The 27,684-nt window shown below is 38.6% G+C and overlaps 1 protein-coding gene across 8 annotated transcripts; it reads right to left on the reverse strand.

Moving 5' to 3' along the window:
* Positions 1-1,325: 1,325 nt before the first annotated feature.
* Positions 1,326-27,616, reverse strand: LOC132260219 (protein vein). Of its 8 annotated transcripts, none has more exons than XM_059758205.1 (7): positions 27,302-27,612; positions 21,249-22,716; positions 6,671-6,839; positions 6,146-6,282; positions 5,989-6,079; positions 4,587-4,648; positions 1,326-1,910 (listed from the first exon to the last, which is right to left on the reverse strand). In XM_059758205.1, exons 2-7 carry the CDS (start codon positions 21,937-21,939, stop codon positions 1,828-1,830), a joined length of 1,233 nt encoding a protein of 410 aa, XP_059614188.1. In that variant the 5' UTR covers positions 21,940-22,716; positions 27,302-27,612; the 3' UTR covers positions 1,326-1,827. The 8 variants fall into 8 exon arrangements, with proteins under 8 accessions (XP_059614188.1, XP_059614183.1, XP_059614181.1 ...); XM_059758200.1 differs by lacking the exon at positions 27,302-27,612 and adding exons at positions 24,278-24,330; positions 24,421-24,788 and having other exon boundaries at positions 5,989-6,282; XM_059758198.1 differs by having other exon boundaries at positions 5,989-6,282; positions 27,302-27,616.
* Positions 27,617-27,684: the final 68 nt, after the last annotated feature.

Consider the following 27,684-nt stretch of genomic DNA (forward strand, 5'->3'; position numbering starts at 1 on the left):
TTGGGATCTTCAACAGCATCGTGCATGGATTTCGCCTTTCCAGAAGACTTCTTAACAAATTCATTGGTCTCTTCTTCATCTTCTTCAGCCTCCTCACCGAAAGATAACAGCCCAAAGTTCCTGGAGAGTCACAGAGAATTAAGTTCACGCACTCCCGGAGGTTCTCTTATACTCACTTAACGCCCTTTTCCTTTTTCTTTTCCTCCTTCTTCTTCTCGGCCTTTTTCAAGACTCTTGGCTCAATGTCCTCGAAGGGATTGTGCAAGATCTCCGCCTTGATTATCTTGTGCGGATACGTAGGTCGCTCATCCTCATCCACAAGTCCCTCTTCCAGTTTCAGCATGTTGAAAACCGTGTCTCCAGTCACCTTCCCGAAGATCGTGTGCTTGTTCTGCAGCTCTGGTGTTGCGCCCAGCGTGAAGAAGAACTGCGACCCGTTATCATTGGAGCCAGAATTGGCCATAGCCACGAGTCCTCTCCTCGAGAAGCGGAGCCTCGAGTGGAACTCATCCTTGAATGGCGCTCCGTAGATCGATTCGCCACCCGTGCCATTTCCCTCTGGATCGCCTCCCTGGACAATGAAGCCTTTCACGAGGCGGTGAAAGATTGTGGAGTTGTAATATCCCTCCATGCACAACTGCACAAAGTTCCGGCATGCTTTGGGCGCTTCGCGGGGCCACAATTCTATGTCAATGTCCCCGACACTGGTCTTCAGGAGCACCTGCGATGCGATTTTCATCAGTTTCAGCAAGTCTTGAGGGATATTTGGCATTAACTCACCTTCCCCGATGTTGGGGGCTCTTGAATGTATATACTACTCATCTCTGACCTTCCCTTTTAGGATTGAATCCTAAAAATTCAGCTAAACGCAAGGCTTGATCATCCACTTCTCCAGTCCACTGCAGACTTCAAAGCTAATTCATCTTATGCTCACTAGCGCTGCTATCGATGTGAAGGAGAGGAAAAGCGCGAGAATCACGTTTAAACCAACTAAAAATGATATTTGAAAAACCGAAACGAAATTTACTGAGACTTTCAACTTCTTGTGCACGAAAATTTGCTAAGTAAAATGAACAATTTAAGAGATTTTACAAATGTTATGGTTAAAGGTGATCAAGATGAGACATTTATTCCAGAAAATGATTTTCGACAGTCATATAATTAAAGTGGAAAATAGTAATGATGAAGAAATCTTCTTTCCTCTAAATCTATGTCTTAGTTAATTCAAACTAAATACTTACCACAACTCCTTTTTATCCAATTTTCATTAAAAGAAATGAAAAAAAACTCTGTTTTTAGTTAGAAAAACAAGTGAAATTATGTTTTGTCAAGCATTTTTATTGATCTTCATCCATGAAATATTTCATTTTATTTGTTACTTATATAAAAGTTAACAAGATATTTATATAATCGTCCCATACAACTCATAATGAATTTGCAGAGAAGCAGCTGCTAGATACTGTGTGATGTTGAGATGCTCTCAGAAAGCACTAAACACAGATTTAACATACTTTTCATATCTTATTTATATTTACATCTTTGGCATTGCATGAAATCCTACGTTGGCTTCAACTAATTAAATCTTACAAGCTTCTCACTATTGTCAACAGTTTTACACACCTACAATTATTACCAACTATTTTTGTGCGTGAAAAGGGGGAAGAGAAGAAGTTTCTCAGGCAGTTCTATTCTGGTTTTTAGATTCTAAGTGAAACAGGCGCTCTAATCCACACTCAGTGACTGTTTTTAAACTGTCCGCCATCGTGCAATTCAAGCGGAAAGGAGCGCCATTTGTGCGAGAATGTCTTGAGAAGGGACTTGCGAGGTTCAGAAAAAGTCTTCCTCGTCGTCGTCGAAGACGGTGCTGGGTGGTGCAGGTCCCATGAGAAATGTGAACCGGTGATCCTGACCTACAAGAGTGTCAATAGAAAAAAAAGACTTTGTCAATCCACGCGAGAAAAGGCATCCAATTGAAATGTTAAACGATATGAATTAGCAAAAAAATTGCAAGGAAAGTCGCAAAAAAGGCAAAAAGGACAGAAATAAGGAGGCAACTCGAGCGAAAATGGTTAAGTAAATTAAACCGAAACCTCCGTAGAATGTGTTAGAGAGAATAGGAGTGAAGAGTATATTAGAATAATTTGGTTTTCAGGCCCGGATCACAGGTTTTTCTCATCCTTCGGACGTGAGGAATAATCCACCAAAAAAGAATGATTGTATGACACTATATGTACACAATGATGAAGTGAAAAAAATAAGGAACAAAATTGGAGGAAAAGGAATTCATGCAGTAAATCATTTTAGATTCCTCACTGAATACATCAAACAAGGGATAAAAATGAAGCTAAATAGTTGTGTTATTGTAATTTTTTTTTACAGAAGAACTATAACAAGGCTTCGTTTATGCAAAATGTTAACTGTACTGCATATAATATTTGCTGTATCTGTCATGAAATTATCCATTCACACGTTTTCTCAAACTTTGGCATAACTTTGTGCAATCTTTACTTTGTTATTTAATCTCTGTTTATAGGAAATATTATACACTTTATAAATGTGATAAATAATGTAAAAGAAAATTAGCTCAATACAAACACTGTATTTCTGATATTCAAATAAAATTCAACACGTCTCACAACATATACAAATAAACAACAAAAGACTCATTGCAAGTTATTTTTAAAAATTAGTTGTTACGCTTATGTTAATGTACTCGATTAGCTTCTTTTAAATAAATATTTCTAGGCCAATTAAATCTCAATTTAAGGACAAAAAGTTTCTTAAAGTAGCTCGCAAATTCTAAATAGAGTCAGTCTTACCTCGTATTTAAACTATACAAATACATAAATCTTTCAAATTGCAGATTTTTTGCAAGTTTCTCTCACATTCATTTCTTATTTTCATAATCTTTTTTATTTTCAGAAAAGCTAAATTTTTAATACATTTTTTCGTGTTACTTCAATTTACATTTTTTTTTCTATAAACTGATAAAAAGTAATATTTTTATAAGAGAGTTAATGAAAGAAAAGTTTTATATATATATTGTGAGGCGAGGCAAGTGTAAATTTAATTTTTAGCTACATTTCACTATTTTCTTTCATTGACTGTTTGGTTTAGTGATCTTTGTGATTCGTCATTTAATTATTATACTTAAGACAAGAGGAGGAAGAATACATTTTTGCTGCTCAAATGAATATTTCCATCTCATTTTGCAAATTGGAAAAAAAATATACAAAACAACTAAACACGTACTTGAAATTATAAATAAATAAATAATGCCTACATTTCTCATTCAATCTATGTGCTTTTTATTTATTTTTTTATGTTCATCCACTTTCCATATAGCAGAAAACAAAAATTTCACTATTTGAAATCATACTTTTACTATTTATGCCATTTTTTCAAAATGTAAAACCATTTCATAAGATTCTTTTTTTAATATTAAACTTCCTACATTTCGGTTCTCACATGAACCTATACACAAATTCTTTTAAACAGTTCCTCGAAGCCAAATTTTGGGATATTTTGGTTATTTGCGAGTAAAAAAATGTTTAAAATTGTCTTCCACCGAAAGTCAATCAAAACAAAATTAAAGTCAGAACAGGAAATAGGAAAAAACCACGTCCCAATAAATCACTTCTAAAACCATGGCATTACAATTTCGAATGAATGAAATTTGGAAAAAATATAGTAAGAGACAAATTTATACGGTTAGATCTGTTTTGAAAAAAAAAATCATTGAAGAAAGATTACATATAAATAAAAATGAGAAAATTTTTAAAAATAAGACACCATCACATGTACAGATCAATTTGGAAAAAAAGAATATTTACATATTGAGACATTTTTGCAAAATTTTCAATATTTTTCGCATTGAATTTTTTTGTCTAATAAAAAATCAAAATTATAAATCGCTATTAGCACCAATTGCTCGATATATATTTCCTCAATTACAATTTAAATCTTTTTCTAAATAATAACTTTCACAGAGTATTGCATTTACTCTTCTCCTAAAATGTTCTTTTCCTTTATTTATTGGTATTTAATTTACAAAATACGTGAATTTTGACTGGAATGTTTGTACATACAAGTTTAAAATAGTTATTGTCACTAAACATAGATGAATTGAGAAGATACTTTTCTAAACAATTCAAATTATTTGTTTGAATTTTTTCGTTTTTTTATCCGAAATTACTTTTAAAAGTAAGTGTTTAAGAGTTTAAAATTAAACAATATAGTGTTTGCTTTTATTTTTAAGTTTCTTTGTTCTTTTAAATACATAAAGCAAAATTACTGTAATTCTGTTGTAGCTTTTTCTTGTGTGTGTGTTTTAAATAAATATATACAAATTTGTACTATAAAAAATCTTGCGCGATTTTTTCATTATAATCTCGTTTAGAAAAAAATTGATGAGAGCAGTTTGCAGATAATAAAATAAATTTTCGTTTTCGCATGCTCTTCATACGTTCATTGATCTTCTCGCTTGGCTTTTTTGGTAAAGGTAGCAATTGGTGCTAGAGAAAGCCTATTTTAGCAATAATACCCGCCATGATATATATCGCCACATTGTGTTTTGTTGTACGTACTCGGATGGGAATTTGTTGGGCTCTTAGTCTCACAGCGGTTCCCCATGAAGCCATCAGGACAACTGGAAGAGAGAGCAAACAGGATTGTATAAATTCAAGTATGAAACACATTCTCACTCCTTTAGACACCTCAATTGTCTTGCAAGGTCAACAAAGAAGACCCTTAGAACAGATAACACTGTATGAATTGCGTCCTTATTAAATCTATACGCGCAATGTCAGCGGTGAATTCTGTCTGTGATCTTGTATCTTGATGATGATCTTCAATGGAAAAGGCAGTGAAGCTGTATTCTGCAGTGTTAATTATTCCACCATCGCATCTCACTATTTATAATTTTTCACAAGACTTGCTTTTCAACTCTGTTTTTCCACGGCGGAAATTAGCCTTAAAACTGTCGTTTGTCTTTTTCACAATGTCCCCCGTCTCACTCTCGCATCCTGAGAACAATAATTCTTTTCGCAGTCGGGCCAAAGAGAGGCACTTTTGCTTGTGGGAACTTTTCATCAAAATTAATGAATTCGCTACAATTCTTCTCTTTTTGCGCTCTGTGGGTGATGAAAAAAAAACAGCAAAGTAGAAGAAACGCACGAAATGAATTTACGCGAGTGTGGAGGAACTTTTTTTTTATCTTTTTTCCTGTCTCTTCATTAAGTTTGCGATAGAAATTGGAGGGAAAATGCTGAAGAACCGCAATCTAGCTTAGAGCGCCGAGAGTGCAAGGGTGGCTCTAGCGTAGAGTGTGATCTGCACGATGTGCGCGACATTCTCCATGAAGTTGAGATACGGTGAGGAGAGAGACGTAAAAGTATATTCTAAAAATAAATGTCATCACCACTAAACTTGCGGCAAATGATGCGTTACAATAACAGTAAGATGAGAAAAGGAAAATAGATCTTGTGCACATCACTATCGAGAGGAGAAAGTAATGCCGCAGTGTTTGGGTAAACTTCGCAAGAGGAGCACTTTTGTCATTGTTCGGAGCTCCTTCCCTCCCAAAATTGCCTCTCTAAGTGAAGAGAGAGGGACCTTTGGCACTGCGTTGCTTCGCCAGAAAAGGCAATAAGCGCTCGCACTTCTGCGATGCAGTTGGGAAATGCAACGAGACTTCCCAGACGAGACATTTGGGCCACTTAGGAAGAGTGCAGTCATGGAGGGTGAAGAGGAATTGGCGCCTAATTGCGGTTGAAAGCCGGAGTCAATGAGGACATGGGAGAGAAGGAAGCACGATGAAATTATATTTGTCAATTAAGGGAAGAGGCAAAAAGTGTGTCTCGTTTTTCATGAAGATAGAGGAAACATGTGTCCCATCAAATCTCAGTCTAAACACAGCGAAATTTGTCACATTTTGTTGTTCTTGCAAATGTTGTCTCAATTTTTATGAATTGCATCTTTGATACTCACAAACATGCTGGCTCCTTCACATCTGGAAAATACCTACAGGTGCCTCCGTTTAAGCAATACCCATTGCCATTCAGTGGACAATTTTCGTGAGCTGAAATGAGAGACAAGGCGTTCTTTAGCGGCACAATCTCGAGCCAACAGGGAGGAAGTGTCTCACTTTGATCTAGCTGGTCGTCAAATCTCATGAACATTGATCGCGTGACAGGTTGCTTCCCCAATTTGTTCCTAGCTCGACATTCATACTGTCCCGCATCGTGCTTTTTTGCTGACTCAATGGTCAAGATCGATCTTCTCCTGTTGGAAAGAAAATGAGAGCAAAGCGCGATCAGTGCAAATTAAACAAGCGAAAATAACCGCCGAATTACATAAGATCCACTGATGACATAAAAAACAGCATCTCAATCAAATTGGTTTAGTTCTATTTTTGGTGTGATTTCACACGAGAATATCCGTAGAGAATGGCTTTTTGACAAACACACATTCACGTGGAAAATTGACCCGGATCTCCGGCCAATTTACAAAAATCAATTCTCAAATCCGCCAAATTCTATTCACCTCCATTTTTGGCCACTGTTTGAATTTATCACACCAACAAAGAAGGGTTCCATTCATCTAATTGACGATGCTTCAATATCACATTGGCAAGCCTTCATTTTCTCTACAATATCCAGTGCAGACTTACTTGAGGTGAGAAAAAGTGTATCTGTTGCGATCTCTCTTAATGGATCTGCCATCTTTGAACCATGTGATCTTCGGTGGCGGTTGACCTTTCACTCGGCACACCAGGCGGATTTTCTTGCCCACCCGCACTGGAAGGTTTTCCGTAAGGAATTCAATGGAGGCGCGCTGTCCTGAAAGAAAATCAGACAGACATTCAAAATTATAACGCTTTTCCCAATTTTGGCTGTGTGCTCGCTGTGGAATGTCAACAATTCACACGAGTTGCACCATTCCAGCAGCAAGAAGAGAAATGGGGAGAAGATTAAGAAAGAAGAGAAGAGTGAAAAAATGCACGAGACACTCTCGAGGGATTCTGTTCAATGCCAAAATTGTCCCTGCGGATTGGCAAATAAGGTAAGACGAATACTTAATGCGATTGTGGGAATGAGTTCAATCATGTGTAGCCAAAACACTTCCTCGCACACTTCTTGCCGCATTTCTACACAAGAACATTCTTTCAATTGGAAGGCAACGAGTAGAGGTGAGCAGTTTTCATCACAATTGTCGACATTATCAACTCATGTTGAGATCTTCATGACTTTCTGCAGATAGTGTTCAACTATAAGATTATTTAGAGAGCATAGTTTTTGCAGATACTTCTATTTACTGTCCTTCTTAAAGTTGACAGGAGTTTGATTTCCATGACAAGTGTCAACAAATGTGTAAAGAATGCCTAATATACCCAAACACTCAATAATTATATTCAAACACATTTCTCATTCCAAATTTACTACTCATAAGGATTTTAATAAGTATTCCTATAAGATAATGATAGTCAAATGAGTTGTATAAATGACCAGTAATCAATTCGCCCATCTCCCAATTATACTTTCCAAAAGTTGTTCAATTCTCTGGGTAAATTGCATATTAAAATTATCTCTGGTGTCAAGTGAACCACTTGGAAAGTCTCAGACAGCAACAAATCATCAGAACAAGAGCACTTTCGCAGAGTGCCTTTCAGAAATTCATCTTTCTGAAACATTGTTAGCACTTCACGCGGGAAACGTTCTATTTCGGTGCATGCTATTGTGATTATGCTGAGCCATGCGAAGGTTACTCTAGGCTAGAGAATCATAAATGGTAGAAAATGCCAAATATTCAAAATGGAAAGTTTATTGGTGAATGTTTACAGTAATCTCTTTTCTTATTGCTTGTTTCAGCCCACTTTGGCAAGTTGCGATGCTGGAGAATGAGCAAAAGAATTACTAATTGGCTATCAATTTGTTCTGCAAGTTTGTTGCAAAACCTTCTGAAGAACTTCACTCTGCTACTGTATAGTAGCTTGCAAAATGTATTGCAGAGATATACGCAGCAATGAAAATAAGTTTTCTGAGTTTGGATATTTTGCGCCAAATTTTGCGCACAACTGTTGTGCGTATTTATTTAAAAACTCACTACCATATGATCATGCAAAATATTGCCAATTTTCCGCAATAAATTGCAAAGTGTTAACATTTTGCGTGTAGAGTCTCTTAATATTTCCTTTAAAACGCACTAAACCCAAACAAATATTACGTGCTAAGATGGGCAATTTCTGTTTAATTGATGATCGCACTTGAGAGTTTGTATAATGGAAGAAGGAAATCGAGTGGAGTGCACTCTAAAATGAAAATAAAGTGTAAAATATCGGATCAATTCACTATGATTTGTAGAGGATGAAAGTGGAATTAAACCGAAAATGATTCAGGTGCGGAAGAGTCACATTTCAGACATTTTTAACAGATAAATCACCATCTCATTAACCTTCTTGGCGAAAAAAAAAATTGATGGTCTATTTTGAGCGTTGCGCATGTCATTGGAAAGTTTGTTTTTCCGCCATTCTTTGCAAGAGAAAAAAAATGCTCTCACTCGCAAAATTACATTATTTCCGCGAAAAAATCTTTTTCGCAAATGTTGATGTTTTCTTTGAGAGCAATTAACTGTTCCGCGAAGAATTTTATAGCTCTCGCCTTTGGATGGAATTTGCAATGAATTAATTCCACTGCGCCGCTTTTCATCTCACGACCATCTCAATTCTTTTCAAATTCAGGGAAGTAAAAAAAAATCTAAATTGCGATTTATTTGCAAAATTTCAGATAAATCCCATTTACGGTTAAGTTTCTTCACCTGATTCGCTTATTATATTTTTCGCAAATTTTTGCCGTGTGAAGACTTTATTGTTTTCCTCGTTGAGATATCAACCAGAAATAGCATTTATGTAATTTGAAGAATATTTTCATGATAACGCCCGTGCATGAGTATATATTTGCTTTCACATTTAGTGGGTGTATTGATTTCAATTGTATTTGTTTGGCACATGCCGTGAGATTTATCACAAATATTTTCATTGAGAAAGGCGACCAGTTGGGCGTGCAAAATAGAGGAAAATCTCGTGACTGGGTAATTCCGTGGTCGGTGTCCAATCGCATGAGATTTTATGGCGCAAATATTTCAGGGAAACAAGCGTATTCGACGCATTCCTCGGAAACAGGTGTAATTGATGGATTTGACTTTGAAGCCAAATTCACTTGTAAAGAGATAAACCATACGGAAAAGCTCGCTTTTGCGTCAAAATACCATCATATTGTGCACAATGATCGTGAGGAGCCTTTTAAGTAGCTTCAATTGCGTCAAGATCAGCCCCGAAGTGCGGCACAAGACTCTACTTAATCCCAAGAAATGTCTATGAGATTATTAGAGGACAAACGGGCTAACTCGGATAACCATTTTCCAGAGCGACATTTATCTATCAATATTAGATTGTGAAATTATCGCCTATAAAATCTATTTTGAAATCGCTGTCCTTGCACAAGTTCCAAAACTGTTCCGCCAAAATTGCGATATAATCGTGTAAAATTTGAAGTTTGTTTGTAAAATTTGTACAATTTAGTGGTGATAATTTTGATGGATTTCCCAAAAAGATGCACCATTCAAAGTACTCTTGCCCTACGCAATATGAGAAATACTTTGAACACATCTTCCGCAGAGACGCTAATGTCTGCAAATGTGTCTGAATGAAAGTTCTGGCTGTATTCGAATTAATTAAATCGCTGTATATTTGTCTCTCGACTTCTTTGCAATGTCTCTGAGTACACACGTCCAATGAATCATTTAAATTACATCTGACGACAAATAGTGTGGCAGTGCCAAGAGATTCATATCGTCAGACTGAAGAGGTTGGTAAAAGTGTGGAATGCAGTGTGAATTGGAATCAGCTGATTTACTTTGTCTTATCAGCGACATATTTTTGTTAATCTGCAATTGGACAGGCGAAATTGTTTGATTGTGTGATGGAACACCCTGATAGATTACCACCGAGGAATTCCTCAGGAGTGACGTGAAATTTATCTTTATCACTGATCACTACAAATGAATTTCACAATAGAGAAGTGTTTTTCCTACTAATTATTGCGGAAGAACTATCAATATTCGATGAAAGTCAAGTGATTAATCGAAGTGGTATTTAGCATAGAGATACAGGGTTATTTTCTGCATTCATCGGCATCTGATAGTGGAAGTGGTTCCGAGGAAATTGATTACAGTATGGAATAAACAGCGTTTTGGCGCCAGGTACTGGTGACTGTGGCACCTGAACGATAAGTTTCTATTGTGATATCAGTAATTTCATCGCCACCGACGCCAATTTTTTGTGCAATCTCACGTTGACCTAAAATAGGCTCTGTGTAGAATTTTCTCATGCGAAATTGGTAAGTATTTATTGCAAGTATAGGAGAAAATGATGAAGAAAACGCTGATGATGATTAAATCAAAGAGTTTATCGACCGTCTATGTTTTCGGATATTTTTAAACACTGACGAGAAGTGAGAAAACTCCTCATCGCCTCAGACGAGGAAAATTGTGTGCCGCCACAGTTTTTCGCCAAAGCGCAAATGGGATTCTAGTCAATTAGTCAATGTTGTATGTTTAAAAGGCAACACTCTTCAGTCATACTATTCAGCGCGTCATATTTTCATCCCAGACTCGAACTTCCAAGCAAAAGGCACTTTTCCAACTATGAAAAATTGTTCGATGTTGGGAAGAACTGAGCTAAGGCGAGGCGATATCATTAATTTAGCAAAATATTTGTTATTATACTGTTTATTTATTGCACTTTAGAGTATAGCTGAGCGATTAAAGAGGCAAGACAGTTGGTGTGAGAAAAAGCGCCACAGGCAAGGTCAGAAGACAAGCAAGATCGCATGAATTTCAATCCGGCATCGTGACGAGACCTTCTATCGTTACAGAAATTAAAGCCAATATAGATTCAATTCTCAAAAGCACATACAAATTGAGGCGTTTTGTGAAAATCCGTCTTCGCACAATTAATTGGCACGTTTTCGCCAATAAAGTGATTAAAAGTGTGATTTATGAAGTTGGCTGAAATGACTTAAATATTTGGGAAGAGAGAGAGATGATTTACATTTTTCTGCTGCTCTTAATAGAATTTGACATTCTTTGGCAGACTTTCAATAAATTAATTTAATTTTATTCTCAGGTGCTTTATCAATTTTCATGCGGGAACGTGCAACAATGTCGGAGAAATCTGATCATTTGAGCTGACACTCTGCGAATGGAGTCTGTGAACATTTGTCAGCATAAATTGTTGCAGAAGATTGGGTGGAAGAGTGAAAATGTGGCTATAAAGTTTATTTTCCTCCAAGTGGTCAGAAAAAGTCAATGATGAGGAAGATGTAAAAAAGATGGGAATTGGAGGAAAGAACTAGACTGCCTGGGTTCTGGCGGATGAGGCCACATAGTTGAGATGATCGCATGACGAATAGACAGAGAGGTGAAGAGACAGCATCAAACAGAAAATCACAATATTGCCCGTTTTAATAACACCCATTAATCTAATTTGTGAAAATGCCAACTTTTATACGCGCCCAAATACGCTCATTTACGCTATTTAGACGGTCAATCTATATGTTTTCTCCTGTTGTAAAAATGTGGCATTTTACGATTCTCGCCCGAAAGGCCTGAACACACGACTACAGTGAGGGTGAGAGCATAATCGTGCAGGAAAAATAAATGCTGAGAAGCCTTCTTGCTCTCACGCGGGTTGACGTGCGCCACAGTTATGATGGTGGAGAGAGGAAAATATTTGGAGTGACTAATTGGCTACGTGCTCTGTGCCAAGATGCCTGAAGAAAAAATATCATTTTTATATGATTTTTCTCGGGTCATTTGCGGGGGTGTGGGGAGACAGCCGTGAGACTAAATATTCGCAACAGTCATCGCAAAAATCTTGCGGACGCTTCTTGGAATTTCTCCGACTACACAAATAGATTAAAAATATTGATTACAAGAGATTAATAATCGCACAGAGCTTAGCGCATCTAATAGAAGCCTCAATTCGGTGGTGAGTTGAGAAGTTTGTTCAATTCTCGACGTCTCTGCCCCAATAAACACATTTTCAGTCAACACTACCTAAAAATTAATTTACTACTTGAAATTTTAAGTTTCTTCCCAACCACAATAGCCAACATTTGAGCCATTTTCACCGAGTATAAAACGTGTTGAATATAAATTTTCCATTATATCACATCGTATTTCATAACATGGCTGGCATTTTCTTTTTATCTTCCACCACTGAAGTCAGTGCATGAGGAATGATGTCTCATCATTGATGAATTTCCATTTGGTGGAAAAGCCATATCGCTTTGCGGGCTGCGCGACCAACCGGAGAAGATGGAGAATAGAATAAAGAGGGCGATGGTTGTAAGGAGATATTTTTAAATTAGAGAAAATCACACAAAGTGTAACACAAACCGCAGATATAAGCACTTTGGGCTCACGCTGGGCGCGCGAAGAGTACATTAAGCCGAAAAGCCGAAGAGCATGGCGATCGCGAAGGTGTGGGATGAGATCTAACTTGGGCAATTCCGTTCGAGGACCCTATTGAAATACAATATATAAATCTGTCATAAGTTTGCGCATTGACATGTAAAAATAGATGGCGGCGAGGAAGAAGTCAAAAACCTGAGGTGAATATTGGGAAGGAGGCGCGCGCTCTTCTGATGTGGCAACGGAAACTTTTACCAATGCGCACAAGATCCGATGATGATGATGAAGAGGAGATGTGACAGGATTGTTTACATTACAAAATCTTGGCAACTTATCTTTTAAAAAAGATGTAGGACAGCTATTTTTTCGCATGTTTCTCCACACATCATACATTAATACTAAATTAAAAATCATTTTTCACTTTTATGCATAAGAAGGAAAGGATAAAGGAAAAGTTGCAAATGAGACAAACACTGTGGAAAATCCTATCCTATAGAAAATGCACCTAAAGCTGCTGGTAATAAAGTTTATAGTGAATTATTATTTTGGTGCCAGAACATCGGCTCGGAGACCAAAGATCCCTTCCTTATTCAAATTATGTACATACATATGTATGACGGGCCACTAGAAAACACACTCAACGACTAGCTTAAGGCTTTGAGTCATTTTATTTAAAATTGCAAAAGCCTTGCTAGTGCACTCTCTCAAATTTATTGTCAAGTTTAAGCATTCAATTATGTCACGTTCGCAATGCACTGTGCACATTGCAAGATTTATCTTCTTTCGAAATTTTTCTTTTCGGCGCATGAGGCAAAAACAAAGCGACAAAATCACTATAACGGCACACTAATTGAGCCAATTCCACCAATGCCATTTGGAAAATATCTCACACAACGCCACAATGCAAATCTCATGCGCGCACTCCTTCATCTTTCTGCGAAGTGCATTACCGCAATTTTAATTTGATATTCAGCATGGAGCCTATCTTACTTCATTAGAGGAGAGTCACATAAATAATACTTATTGGAATAATAAATAATTCACTCGTTTGTTATTACAATATCTCAATATTGCAGTAGCGCGTCTTGGTCAATCTTCAATTGGGCTGTCTCTTATTAATATATGACTCGGGTGGTGCTTTCAATGGGTATGCGTTGTTAATAAACCACGCAAATTTGCCGCATTGATAATATTAGGCAATGATAATTGCCATCAATGTGCGTATAAATTGGATTTGGCTGGGAAAATCGAAACCGGAGCTGGGAAAACACCTGACTATCTCATTAAACGACTACATATAATTGTTAATAAATCGTGGGAAGAGCTACATTGCCTTTTATATCATTTTCCCTCATTTATATTTGTACATAATTTACATAGAGATTTGTATTTCACAATTGCACAATTTGCAAAAGACTTCCTTAAGCAGTCTTTTTAGTCATGCTGGCTATTTCCACGTCACTTTTTTGCTGCGAAAAACTACATTGAGGTCTGAAGTGTGATGGCGCGTGTTCTTGATCTCCTTTGAGCATTTCGCACGAAAAAAACATGATGCTGCTTGCGATTTTTCACAAGTGACTCTGGGTGGATTTTCCACTTTTTCCACGCCTCAATGTGCCCATCCTAGGCATCGTGAGTAATATTTTGAACTCACTCAGACACGATCAATCAAAAGGAGAGCAATTTTTCTCACATCAATGAAAAAGAAGTGACCGAATTTCATAAATGGGTTATTCATCCACGTCTGTCTCTCTGGCGATTCATGGTTTTTTTTCTTCTGCCTTTCGCACTGGCAAAATTTGTGGGAGTTTGCCAAAAACAGTTGCGATCTCACTTGCGATAAATTTGTGAAATTGTACACCTTCGCTCTGAGTCCGACCTGAAAATTGCAAGTCAAGAAAGGCCAGAAAGTAAATTTGCAGTTGGGTGATCTCATTTGAAATTGTGACACCGCTGGCAATATCGCAGCCCTGCTGGCACTCATAGTATCGTCCGATGGAGTTTTGTTTTCTATACCAAAAGCCAAACATCTTGTAACCGCCGAGACGCGAAATTGAGACACTGTCTGTTGATATTATTTTAGTAGCTCATACGCCAGAGAGGAGAGCTTCTGCCTTTTAATATGTGGCGATCATCATCGTCATTTGTTATACACAACACTCACGACAGTGTCATTGACCTTAAAATTTAATGAATGTAATATATAAAATTATCGCACGACATGTGAAAGAAAATATAGTGATTAATTCAGGCAAATTGTCCAAATTCCCCGCCTACATCTTCGACCAATTGACTCCAATTTATTGATTTTACGACAACTCTTCTGACCACTCACTTGGTCACAAATTTGAGAGTGTGGTGAAATATTTCATGTCATAACTTCCTCGGGATAGTAAAAGTTTTGCGGGCACTGCAAATTCGTTAATTTTATGACAAAAATGAGGTTTGTTACCCAGAGTCAGCACTGAAAGCGGCAGATTCTTCTTTTAGTCACATCTCTTTCTAACTATGATATTATCCTGGCGAACTTGCTTCAGAATCAGAATCACATCCCCGATTGTAGCTGAAGCTAATTTTCCGACAAGTCTATTTCAAGCGCAAGTAACTGATTATCTCTCTGATTTTCTCATACAACTTCTTTTGTGTCTCATTTTGAAAATTCGTTTCTCCACTCATACGCCGAAGGTAAAATGCAGATGTGGCGGCACGAATGGAAAGGGTGCGGAAAAGGAGGCAATAAGAAAGGTGAAAAAAATAGTAATGAAAGAGAGAGAACGAAACAAAGCAAATTGTATAATAAATTAGAATTTTTAGCCTTACATAAAATGAGATTGTTCTCAAACGATAAACAATCGCATTATATACTAATTTCTATCTGCTATTACTGCTAGTACATAAAATATCTTATGTACAGTGAAGAGCACTCGTTTGAGTGTGAGGGTGTCTCAGAGTGTTAATGGAAAGGTTCAAATTCAATTTGAATTTTCCACAATAATTTGTGTCACAATATTGTAAGCATTGTTAGATTCCACCAGCGTCTGCATATGATGATGTTGTTGTATAAAGTGCAAATTACAGCGATTTTCATTTCATGTTTCTTTTCTTATTATTGTTAAGAGATTCAATTAAAATCATTACAGCAATAGAAGAAGCGTATACAAGACAGTGGACAAGGTGTATTCACGGCTTATTTACTTTTTCTTTTCACTTCTCTCTGCCCATGAAGATGAATGTACATGGGAAAAATTGGGGAAGTGACACATTTTCCTCCCTCAAGTCTCCATTGTTCATCATTTTGTGTGTGGGAACACTGAATAGTACGATGGATGTGTTAAAATCTCAGTTTAAAGATCAAAAATTTCCGGATAAAGCCACCAGAGAGAGATATAGAGTGTGTAATTCTAACCAAGAAGCTTGAGAAATTCTGTGTGTGTGTGCGTATTTATTTAAAATTGGAAGGCAAATATAGGGGCGTCTCTTGGTAATTTTGCTCAATTTAAATTCTATTTGTTTGCATTAAATTGAATTATGGTGTGTGGTACAGATTTGATGGAAATAAATCGCTTTTTGGATTTTGCTCATTGGTCGATCATCATCACTCTTCATGCTTCTCTGATAAAAGTTAATAGTCCAGCACGGAGTTATTAGACATACAAATTGATTCAGCAATTCTAATTACAATATATATCGCAGAGTATTTCGCTATTATTTGCATTTTAGCAAATTCTCTCGTCACTTGAACATCAACTTGAACAACTTTTCCCAACATTCATTCCTCTCACGTGCCAAAGGCTGAAGAGCAAATGTAATTCTCTTTTCTCCATGTGTCATTTCAGTGATCAAATCACTCAGATTTTCTCTCTAAATCCGCTCTTATGTATGATGAATACGATGACACAATCGCAAGAACAGAAGGAGTTTGTCATTGGAAAAATCGCACAAATGGCGGATTTTGTGTGTGAAAAATTTTGTAGGACAGATAAAAATTACGAATGATCACACAGCGCAGAAATTGTGAAACATTGTAGCAATTTTTCATCATTTCTTCTTCAAATTTCTGTGCACAAGCGAGAGAAAATCTCAATAAGTGACTCACGATAGACTTAAAATTCACAACATGTCGTGTTTGTCAAGGGAGTCACACACAAAATCACGAACGTTTTGGAGGCCTGAATACTTCTCTTCAATCAGAGCATTACACAATTTGCCACTGCGACTGATGTCATTGAGATAAAGCGAAAGACCACTAGTGGATTTTTAATAAAACTTGTGCCGTAAATCACCAAAGTTTTCACACGTGCCAGTAAAGTTCCCCGTGTGATCTTTTCTTCCCATTTTTTCCACTAATTGAGTGAAAAGTAAAAACAAACGATTAAACGGGTAAATTTAGAGCATTAGAGGGATTAATTGGGAGAGGAGATTAATTTGTGTTCCATGTGGATCATAAATTGGGATTTTATGGGTACGAAAAATATGTGTGTAATATATGTAATCTCATCCAAAGACCGCGCTTAATGCTGAACGTGTGCCTGAAAATCGTCTCCGTGTGATTTTCATGTGTTCATCCGACAACGCTGTGTGCATAAAATATCCCGATGATGCGTAGTTTGAGCAAAATTTTACAATCCACGCAAAATTCAACTGCATATGCCTCAATTCAGCTCAACCAGCGCCCTTTGCAGCGTGTCTGACGAAATCCCCATCAATAAATTGATCAAGTGAGAAGTGATCTAGCAACAAAACCATCTCTCCATGTTCTATTTTTGTGAATTTAGACATGGTGTGTGAAAATTTGGGGTTTTGATCTCTGAAATCCCTCCCATTACGAGATTTTTCACCTCTCATTTTGCCAATTGATTGAACACATGCACACTATTATGCTTAGTGCCGATGAGTTATTCTGGAGTGGAAATTAATGATCGTGAAAATTTGCTCTCGATGGGGTCAAGGTTGCAATTTCGTACATTGTGTACAAAATGCCAGAGGCGAGAAAGAAATGCCAAATTGAAAGAGGCCTTTTTTATCTTTAAATATCCCATAATGTAAACAAATTGGTAAAATTACACCCAAATGATAAGTAGATCGGTTGAAGTCGATGTTGAGAAAAACCGCAAATTGGACACATCGTTGCGTGCAAACTAAATTATCGAATTTGCAAACTAAAAAGAATGACTTTATCATGTGAGACACAAATTATCGGTGAATTATTTCCATACTTTTTGACTTTTCACTTTGTTGGGACGTTTATTGGTCGTCCAAGAAGGAAAAGATGGCTTTTTTAATCTACATTAGCTGGCTTAAAAGACTCACTGTAATTGTATATTCTTATCGATAAGCAAGAATACCTGCAAGTTTTTCCAATAGAAAGTTTCTCAAGTGAGATTATAGCATTACAACGGAGTAAAAATTTACACAGCAAACATCGAATATTGACTCAATGTGATTGAGTTTCCTGAAATTATTGGGCTAAACAGCCAAAGGCGATCACATTGAGACGGAGTGCGGAGAATTTGCGCAAAATGTGTGAGGATCATTGGTGAAAATTATCTGTAAATGTTTATATTTCCACTTCAAAGAATATCCATCTCGATTGTAGTGATTTTTCAGAGAATTTCTCACCTTGTATTGAAATGGAGCAAGCAGAAAAAACTATGTGTGTGTGGCTTATTTTGTTGCAGATGACAAATCACTGAATTGCCACTAAATATCCCAATCTGTTTATTTATGTTGTGTGTGACTAAAACTAAACTGCTACCCATCGTTTTGCACACGTACTCCTATTGTGAGGCTCTTTTCCTTTTCACTCACATATTTATTTATTTCACAGGCACCAAATGTCTTTCTCCTTGGCTGTGTGTATGCGATGGCAAAAAGCGGAAATGAATTGATAACTTTTTCTCTCTTGGTGCCGCTCCTTTCTCTCCCATTTTCGTCCCTGTCATCTTTTGTGGGACTGCGACGGTGCCGGGGACTTTTGAGACCCTTGTCGCATGTCCTGACCACCTTTAGACCATCATTATTAATACCCATCTAATAGTGTGCCGAAGGTTTTTTTTCCTGAAATCACTGGAGATCTTCTTGTGTGTTTCACACAATTTGTCACCATGAGATTGGACAGGAGGCTCGGCCAATTGGTCCTGGATCACAGAACCCTCCGGAAAGTGCACGAGGAGTCACAATACAGCTGGACTTTCCCTCCGGCCTTTTCAACACTCTTTTGCCACCAACTGTGATCCTCATTTTATCTCCTAATGTCTCTCTCATTTCGGCAAATTTACTGGCAAAATCTCGCACTACAATGTATCTTCAAGCCCGTGTGTTTGCAATAATTAGCAATCATCAGTTGAATCATCGCAATCGTTAATTGCGTGTCATGTACTGGGGATTTCTGACGCCAGCAATTTGTCACATGTGATCGGGTGTCTTTTCTGTCAAAGTGCATTTATTGGGGCACATCAGAGGAGGTGATCGCGCATTGGTCAAAACAGTGATCTTGAGGATGAAAAATGACGATCATGTTGCAATTGAAAATTCCTCTGCCTTTTTCGTCGCAATCAGAAGTGTGAGGAGAGCAGCCGGTGGAGAAGAGGTTGAGGTATGTTTTCTTGGCAAAAGTGGGTAAGATAGATTGTGTGGCTGCGCGATCACATGGAGTTCTCTCTCTCATGAGACACTCACAAGAGGCATTACATTACTTATTGACCACCGACGAGCGTATAGTAAGTTACAGTTTAACCAAAAATGGAATTGTAGAAAGCTATTTCATCAGCAGCCGGACAACATAGTGCCCATATAAATTGTTATTGCTGCCGCTGAAATACGTGAGATTGTTCACAAAAATTTATATACTCAATCAATTCTCAGCCTAGCAATTCTCATCTCTTTTTTGCCCATGTGCGCGCCTCCCCGTCATATCGATGGTGATATTGTGTGATATGGAACCGAAGTGAGGAGAAAAATTACAGTGGGAGTCAATGAGATGCGATCACAAATGTGCGCCAACTATTTATAGATTGGCGATTGCGGTGCTTGAGAGAGCCAAAGACGAAGAGGAGATATTCTCAATCAATTTTTCTTCAATTGTACATAAAAATAGGTGTAAATACGCATTTTTCCCAGAATCACACACAAATCTACACGATATTCCATCGTTTATATGCGGAATCAAATGCGAGGGGAGTTTTGGATTAGCACAGAGGATAAATCGAATTTGGTGTGCCAAATCCTGTGATCTCTGCTGGAGGAGCAGAAGAGCAAACAAATTTTTATTGTACCACCCATAGTCAGAACTCCGTGTTGCAAAACACGGTGAAAATCTCCTTGCAGAGAGCGAGCATTAAGCAGATTAAAGTATATTTCTTGGGAGAGCGGCAAGAAAAAAAACTCATGTAAATTAGTGTGAAAAGCAAAATATACGGAAAATTCTCAGCGGGCGAGATTATTTGATGATGATTAATCAATTGGCTGGGAAAGAAAAGGTGGAGGTTCACAGAGAGTCGCGTGAGTGGCTCCAAAACACCTCTAAGCCTCAACTGTGCGCACAAATAAACACTCATGCCTTCTCATCTGCTTTCTATAATTTCCCAATAATGCTGTGAATCCTTTCTCTTCCAGTCAGGCACATTTTCTCATTTCGCCTTGTCGGTAGAAATTGGAAATGTATCTCATGAGCGTGAGAACGACAATGAGATTCTAAAAGAATTTATCCATTAACCTATTTTTTTATTCCAGAGAAAAAGTCTTATCATTGTTGAAATATGTATTTCCTAAGAAATGACAAGTTTTTTTTGCAACTCAATAGGACTCCTCGTGATTATCAGTGCAGTATAGAAAGAGAGGCAACAAGGAATATTTATATCAGTGTACTAGAGTGTATAGAGAGTGAAGATATGAAGAATAAGAGCCTAACCACCATAAAGTAAGGAAAGATTGTATTATTTAAATTATTTTGACGATTTTCATTTCTTCATTAAGCTCAAGTATAATATTTCTCAAGATGTTCTGTTTAAAAAATTGAAATTTTTATTTTAAAATACATATTTGAGATGTGGATGAAATTACAATTTACTCAAACTACTAAGACATTGTATAATAATCGTAATTTTTCAAAATCACTTAATTTGCCGTTTATCACAACAAGGATATACACATATGTAAGTTAAGAATAACAATCTTCTCAAATATTTCCTCTACTCATTGTTTCCAATCTCCTTTATTCCTTTCGCACCTGAGTTTCTTTAAATGTATATCTCTATCTAACTATTGTATTTAAACGTCAGGCTCATCTGTGAATGGTAAAATTTGTACACGCAAATGTGATGTAAAATCCCATTTGAGACTTTAAGTTCTCGAAAGGCTATTGCCTAATCCCAGCTTGCGGACTTAAATCTGAGGGATTAACAAATTCTATTGACTCGCCCACAACTTTTCGACTTTCTACAACTGCCGGAATAACACCGGGTAACCCCTTACCTGAACCCCTGATTAGAGTGTGTCGTGTGACGATTTTCCTCTTCAATATGCAACATTGTATGATTCACCTTCACCATAAGCTATGCATCTTGCATTGGGAACTTGTGCAAATATGAAGAAATTTTCTTTTCCACGAAGAGCTGTGATTTCTCACATTTGCAAGTTTCTATAAATCTGATGATTTCACAGAACTGCGCTGATCTCACTCTCCCCGTGGAGGACATATAGAGCAAAATGAGCTGCAGTTGCGGCGCGAAATGCATAATGATCATTTGCTAAGTATGAGAGAATTGCCAGGGACTCACCATATTTTTCGCTAGCTCCAGTTTTGACCTCGCTGAGTGTCTTCTTGGTCTTCTTGATGGGCTGCCCGATGATGGTGAAGTTGCCCAGGGCCACTTGCTTCACGAACAGAAAGTACACCTTCCCCTGTTCCAGCTCGTCGCGCACGTTGCCGCGCGGTCGGAACTTCTCACGGTAGATGTCACACTCACTGGTATTCCCGAAGGAGAACTGCAGCCGCACGAGCGGCGGCAGCTTGAACGTGGACTGATTCTTGTGGATCTCCTTCACCTCGAACGTGGCGGAGAAGTTGGCGCGCCGGTCGGAGCTCATGGAGCGCACCTTGCCCTCAAATACTGTGGGTGCCTCGAAGGCGAGCGCCGTGGGATCGCGCGCCGAGCAGTAACGCCGCTGGCGGCGTCCCGACCGCAGACGCGACTCGCGCCGATTCCTGAGGTAACTGGCTTCTGACTGGAGGTCCGCCGGCGCGCTCACTTTCAGCCGCGAAGAGATCAGGCGCTTCAGCAGCGGCTGGTGGAGATCGGCGTCTCTGACTAGGGGCGCCAACGAGGGCGTGGAATTCCTGGTGGGAGTCACGAGGTGCATGGCGGAAGCGCCCTCACACCAGACAACCATTAGCAGTGTGCAGGCCACGATCCACAGGTACATTAGAGTTCGCATGAGACACCATTTGCGCAGGACGCGCACATTCATGGCGTCCCAAGTCGCCGCGACGGTGGGGCCGCTCGGAGCCTATGGGGCACCCCTGGAGCACTGGTAGCACGTGAATTGTCGCCGCTGTGCTGAGTTTCCTCGGCTTTTCATTGTTAAGTCTAAAGGCAAATCTATCGCACTGTCCTCTTGGTTCTCGCGAGTCTAGTTCACCACACGCACTCTACACCGCTCACTCACTGTCTCTTCCGGTCGGCCGTTTTCGCAATACAGGAAGTGTAATCTGTGCCGGCGTATAGGACACTTCATTTCACACTATGTTGCTTCGACGACTTGGCACACGAGGCTCTTCACCGTGTCTGAGGATGAGTCAAATCATGAGAATTCCCATGTGGGTGAGGCGAGGAAGGAAAATCTATTTGCTCAGGCACTGGGTAGGTGTCTGTCGGAAGAATCATCAACGGGAAGGTGGAAAGGGGCTCTCGCTTGGCACTCAAGACACCCGAGACTGCAGAAGATGGCTTTTTTATGGTCAAGTAAGATCTCGTCTGTCGCGCGCTGATGGATTTTCCACAAAACTATTCTCGTCCGCAGTCGCAAATTCCCAATATTCAAGTTGACACGCACTTGACTATGTTTTCACAGTTTGAGATGAAAATCCGCTGTGCGGTTCAAAGATTCGAGCATACACGGCAATGGGCCTCTTTTGGGGTAAAATCTCAACACTTGCGCGCGCGCGCGCACTTTTCACTCCTCTCTTTTCCGACGGCGACGACTTAAGTTCTTAGCTTCTTTTATTTTCGCCTCTGAGTCGGTGTGCTGTAGTCGAGGGAAATTATATATAGATGATGTCTATTTTTAAATAATTTATATTTATATATCAAAATCTCAACACACTTTCAGGCGCACACACGGAGGGTTTTTCATCTGTGGCGAGCGCGAGCGGAGTTTTTTGGATAGCAAGACACTGTTTTTTCGTCTTCATCTCCTATGTATTCCAACTGTATCGTGGAGAGTTTACTAAACTCTCCTTGGGCATGAGTTTTCCCGATATTCCAAGGAAAATACACTCTGTGCCATGGGCGTAGTTACAATTTCTACAAATGTTCAATGTATCAAAAAATCACAGAGAATCTTGATTAGATAGTGATTGCCACTCAATTAATTTGTTTGAATATTTTTCGATCTATGAAATAAAAGTCTTTAACCGTAAGAATGTCTCTACGAACGCCTAGAGTTAAAGCATTTTGCAATCATTGCAGGTGTTTGGAACCTAACTTTCCAGAACTTTTGCAAAGTGTGGAATCTCTAGAGAATCAGTGATGGATTGCCTCAATCTCACTTGATCTTAGCCTACGCCCATGCTCTGCTCCATTCTCAATGCAAATCTAGTGCGTATGCGTTGCACTGACAGCGGAACGCACTGTGTATCTAAAGTTTGGTGCAGTGAATCAGTCGCGACAGACGAAAAGGTAGTTGAAGGTAGTTTTCTTGGACAAATGGGTGGTTGTATGTAAAATTTAATGCCAACGAGAGAGAGAGAGGGAGACACAGTATTTCTTGTATGTTTTTATCTGTTTTTGCCCGTGTTCCTGCTGAATATTGTAATGAGAAGAAGTGACTCTGCCTCGTAACTCTTCTCACACGGTTTATATTGTTGAAAAGTTGAGCTGAATTATAATTTATATATTCGTACTCGATGTATATTTATCCAATTTCTTGAGGAGAGTAGGCACATTTAAGAAAAAAAGAGAATCAACCGAGACAGTGAGATTTTTTCCACTCCTATTTACTGCCTCTCTTTTTCACAATTAAACATTGGACAGTTGTTTTGTTGTATATTCCTCTGTCTTATTTTTCTGTTGTGCTTTCTCAAAAAAAAAGATGAAAAAATACATAGTTTGCAGTGATTGTAAAACAATTACTTCAACTGATGATTTTTTTCTCCTCTCTTCGTGGCGAGATTCGTGAGAAAATCTCCAAGTCGCACTCATACAATTGCATTGGGGACTGTCATTAAGAATTTGTGAACTTTTATGCAACACTTTTCACCTCGCGGGATGAGTCAAAGTCCCGCTGTGGGATTTTCTTAAATTGCACACGTTGAAAAATCGCCAAGAAGCAGCTTATTTTGTCACTACAGCAGATCACAGAAAATTTCTTCAATCACACTTCATCCATGAAATCAATCTCATTCTCATTTCCCGATAACACTTTTTAGTTTAATGATCAAAATGTGTGTGCGTGTGTGTGTGTGTATTTGAATTGTTCCTATGAAATTGTGAATATAAATTCAGCAATTCAGCTTTCTCACTCATGTGTGAAATAAATCATAAGAATTTCAATTCTTGTGAAATTATTCCACACTTTCGATGCACACCCAAAAAAGTCGATCTGATCACTTCGTTCGATGATATATTTATATGTATTTTCCTATATCGAGAGAAAAAGACTCATTATCTGACAAACTGTGTCATATTCTGTGTGCAACTTGTGAAAAATTCAAAATTCATGTGAGCTCACACTGCACGATTCGCGATGATGCTTCATAGTCGGTAGTCGATATTGTACTACCCGGCCGTCTAAAGTCTGTAGGAGGAAAAGCCCCCTGTATTCTATATGATTTGTGTGCGTAAGCGATAAAAATGCGATTCTCTCGCCGTCTCGCTCGCATCGTGCCTCTTTCACACACTCGCCCAAAGCCCCGAGATTAGTGGCCAATGCAGTGCTCTCTGCAAGGTTTCATCGCGACTTTATCTGTGTCTCTGGCGGAAAATTCTTCCTGATCAAAAAATTTAATTTCACCATACGATAGTTATTCGTCTGCAACGATGATCGAGCTGTTAGAATGTCTGCAAGCTTTGCAGAGTGCTCTAATTACAAAAATCCGCCCAAGAAGATTGATTTTCTCCATCGAAAATATAAAACGTCTTGCTGTGTAGTTTTCTCTAAAATAGTTCAAGTATTTTGTGAGCTATGAGAAGTCAAAATCTTAGATATTTAGTGCACAATCGACGGATTATAGTGTGCAACTTCTTCATGGAAGACCCCGAGTTTATGGTTGGAAACTGTCTCATTTGCGTGTATTTCAGTGCGGCATAACAATGTATTGAATGTCGACGAAACGAGTGGCACGGATGGATGAGGAAAAGTCGTAGATTTTCGCTCCTTCCTCACAACATGATCTTGCGATCTCCACCGTGAAGTTCCCTTTTTCCATTAAATCAGACACATGATCTCGATTTCCATCGGTGGAAAACATCAAATGGACGCAAACGAAAGAAAAATCAAATAGAGGATTTTAATCTTTAACATGAAAATTCACACATCAATTGAGACGGTGAGAAAATGGTGAAGGAGAAAGAGAGAGTGTGTAATTTTGACTTTATTGGACTTTTGGTCTATTTTTCTGTTTGGCTGGCAACAATGTTGAAAATGATTTTCTTGAAATACACCGAGAGAGAGAGAGACTGTAATTTCTTCTGACTTCTTCCATATACATTTTCATCCAATTTTCCAAAGATATATTGTACAATTTGAAAATGGGGAAAAGCCGCGTGTGTGCGTGATGGCTGGTTCTGCCAAAGAAGTGTAGAGTTTCTCTATGTTTAAATCTCATTAGTGCGTGTGAGAGTGAAATATTTTCCTTATTTTAATATCAGTTGGGAAGTTGAAAGGAGATTCTCTTTTCAACTATCTCACTCATTCTCTCAATAATCCCACCAACTATAATATATTTAGAATTGACGAATGATGAAACAAATCTTGGAGCTTCAAGAAGGCGCAAAGTGAGACACAGGATGTTGAGTTAGAGATTGTTAATAGTTTGGAATGTGTATTTCTTACACTTTTCCTATACCCATTTTCACTTCGGGACTCGCGACATGGAGAAAAGTTACACCAACGAACACACATTTAATTGGCTCTACATGACGGAAGAACAATCATCTATTTTCCATCTCTTCATCGCACACACTGTGTGGAAAATTGCGCAAAAATTCCTCTCGCTGGATAAGTTGTCTGGAAAAGCCGCTCCGTGGGTGGCGCAAAAGGTGAAAAGAATTCATCCTGATCTTGTCAATTTCACCTTGTGTGTCTTAATTAAGTTGAGAGTTAATTTCAGTGTGGAATTATCTCAATATCTGTACAACATATTTCTTTTTTTCTATCTCACATAATTTTTCACTCTTCTTCATCGTCTTTTTTCCTTCCTCTCTCAAATGATCGTCGTGCGAGTGTGTGAAAAATATGTAGAAAATTCACACAAAGTGTTGAAAAAGTGAGAATTACGAGCATTTTTCTAATTTTTCTCCTCATCCACCTATATCATGTGGTGTTTTCGAAGCATTTTCCGACTCTTAATCATCATTGTATCATCATGCTTATAAATAATTGCTAAACACACCAAACAGTCTCCCGTGATTGGAACTCTGCGACATTTTTCATTCTTATGCTGTGCACATATTGTGAAGTGAATTTGGTTGAATTCATTGGCAAACACCATCAGACAGTTTCAGACACTTCCCGACCCCTCAAATCCCTCTGAATTGCCCCATAATTGCACATTTTGAGACATCTGTCCATATTAGTCCAGCGTTGGAATAAACGCCCAGTTGTTGAGATAATTATCACAAGTGGACAACGGGGAAAGTATTTTATCAAAATAACATTTTTGAGATGGTTTCTTCTCCTTGTCTTTAATTTTAGTTTGAAAAGACGAGTATTTCTGTCACGAGAAAAACAGCATATTTCCTAACGAACTCACGTAGGATTTCTTGTTCCGCTGAAAGATGATTGAACATTGACAAACATTATCACTTGTGTTGAAATTGCATCTTTTCTCCACCTTCAGAAACCCATGGCACACACTTGAGAATTCTCTTTGCCTTGTACGAAAGCGCACGCGGGGGACAAAATATATTCTCTGACTCTCTTCTGCAGTTGTGCCGCGAATTTTTTTGGGGCGCAGCGCTTCTTTTTTTCTCCCTGCAAATCTCTGGTGAATCTGTGACGAATTTTTCACATGGCTTTTATTTTAAGTTCAGTTGCTATCTGGTGCGTCGCCCGGGTTTGGCGGAGTGGAGAAAAAGAGGAGTGATCGACCAGAGAGACACACAGATCATCAATTCAATTTTTATACAAGTGGCGTGGCGAATTGGTGGCACACACAATAAGGTCGATGGAGAGACGGCCCGCGAGACTGCCAATGGGGCACTCGCGATGGACGAAAGGATCGCGCGGGGTTTGATGCTATGTGGGTGTCTCTGGATAGCGAACGCCAAGTGTGAAAAAGGAGATAATGTGATAAATAGCCGCGAATGAGTGATATATGCAGAAACATTGCGCGAGATGACAAATGGAATTAGACTGAGCACTCATAATTTGCTGAAATGTATTTGCTCACATCAATTTCTTTTTTTCTCTCTTTCGGCGGGAGACGATCTCCACCCGGCACTTTTTACGCACTCTCCCACAAGATCTCCTGTCTCGACAATTCACTTCAATCCCTGCGGCACAGAATGTCAGCTTGATTTGTCACTGGGCACATTATCACTCCTCATCACCCAGTCAGTTTCCGTAAATTCCACCACTAATTCCTCACTCGTGCGGGAAATGTCTGGGTCTTCTGGTGCACATGCAAAAAATGCACGAGGGAGAAGCACTGTAATTAGGGGAGTGTAGAGTATGATGAGAGACAGTCAATTTGGCTGGCACGGCGTGCGAACAGTTCAACTGTCGGTTGTAAACTAAACTTTTGTGCTGGCTCCCAGTTTTGTGCGATGGATT

This window comes from Phlebotomus argentipes, unplaced genomic scaffold (assembly GCF_947086385.1).
Source record: "Phlebotomus argentipes unplaced genomic scaffold, Phlebotomus argentipes genome assembly scaffold_18, whole genome shotgun sequence".
NCBI lineage: Eukaryota > Metazoa > Arthropoda > Insecta > Diptera > Psychodidae > Phlebotomus > Phlebotomus argentipes.

Bases quoted from the DNA above. Each gene is read 5' to 3' on its own strand.
- LOC132260219 (XM_059758198.1), bottom strand. From the start codon at position 21,939: ATGAATGTGCGCGTCCTGCGCAAATGGTGTCTCATGCGAACTCTAATG. The intron at 6,840-21,248 runs GTGAGTCCCTGG...ATTTTCTTTCAG, and splicing joins TGGAGCTAGCGAAAAATATG to GACAGCGCGCCTCCATTGAA. The intron at 4,649-5,988 runs GTGAGTATCAAA...TCTCTCTTCCAG, and splicing joins GTGAAGGAGCCAGCATGTTT to TTGTCCTGATGGCTTCATGG.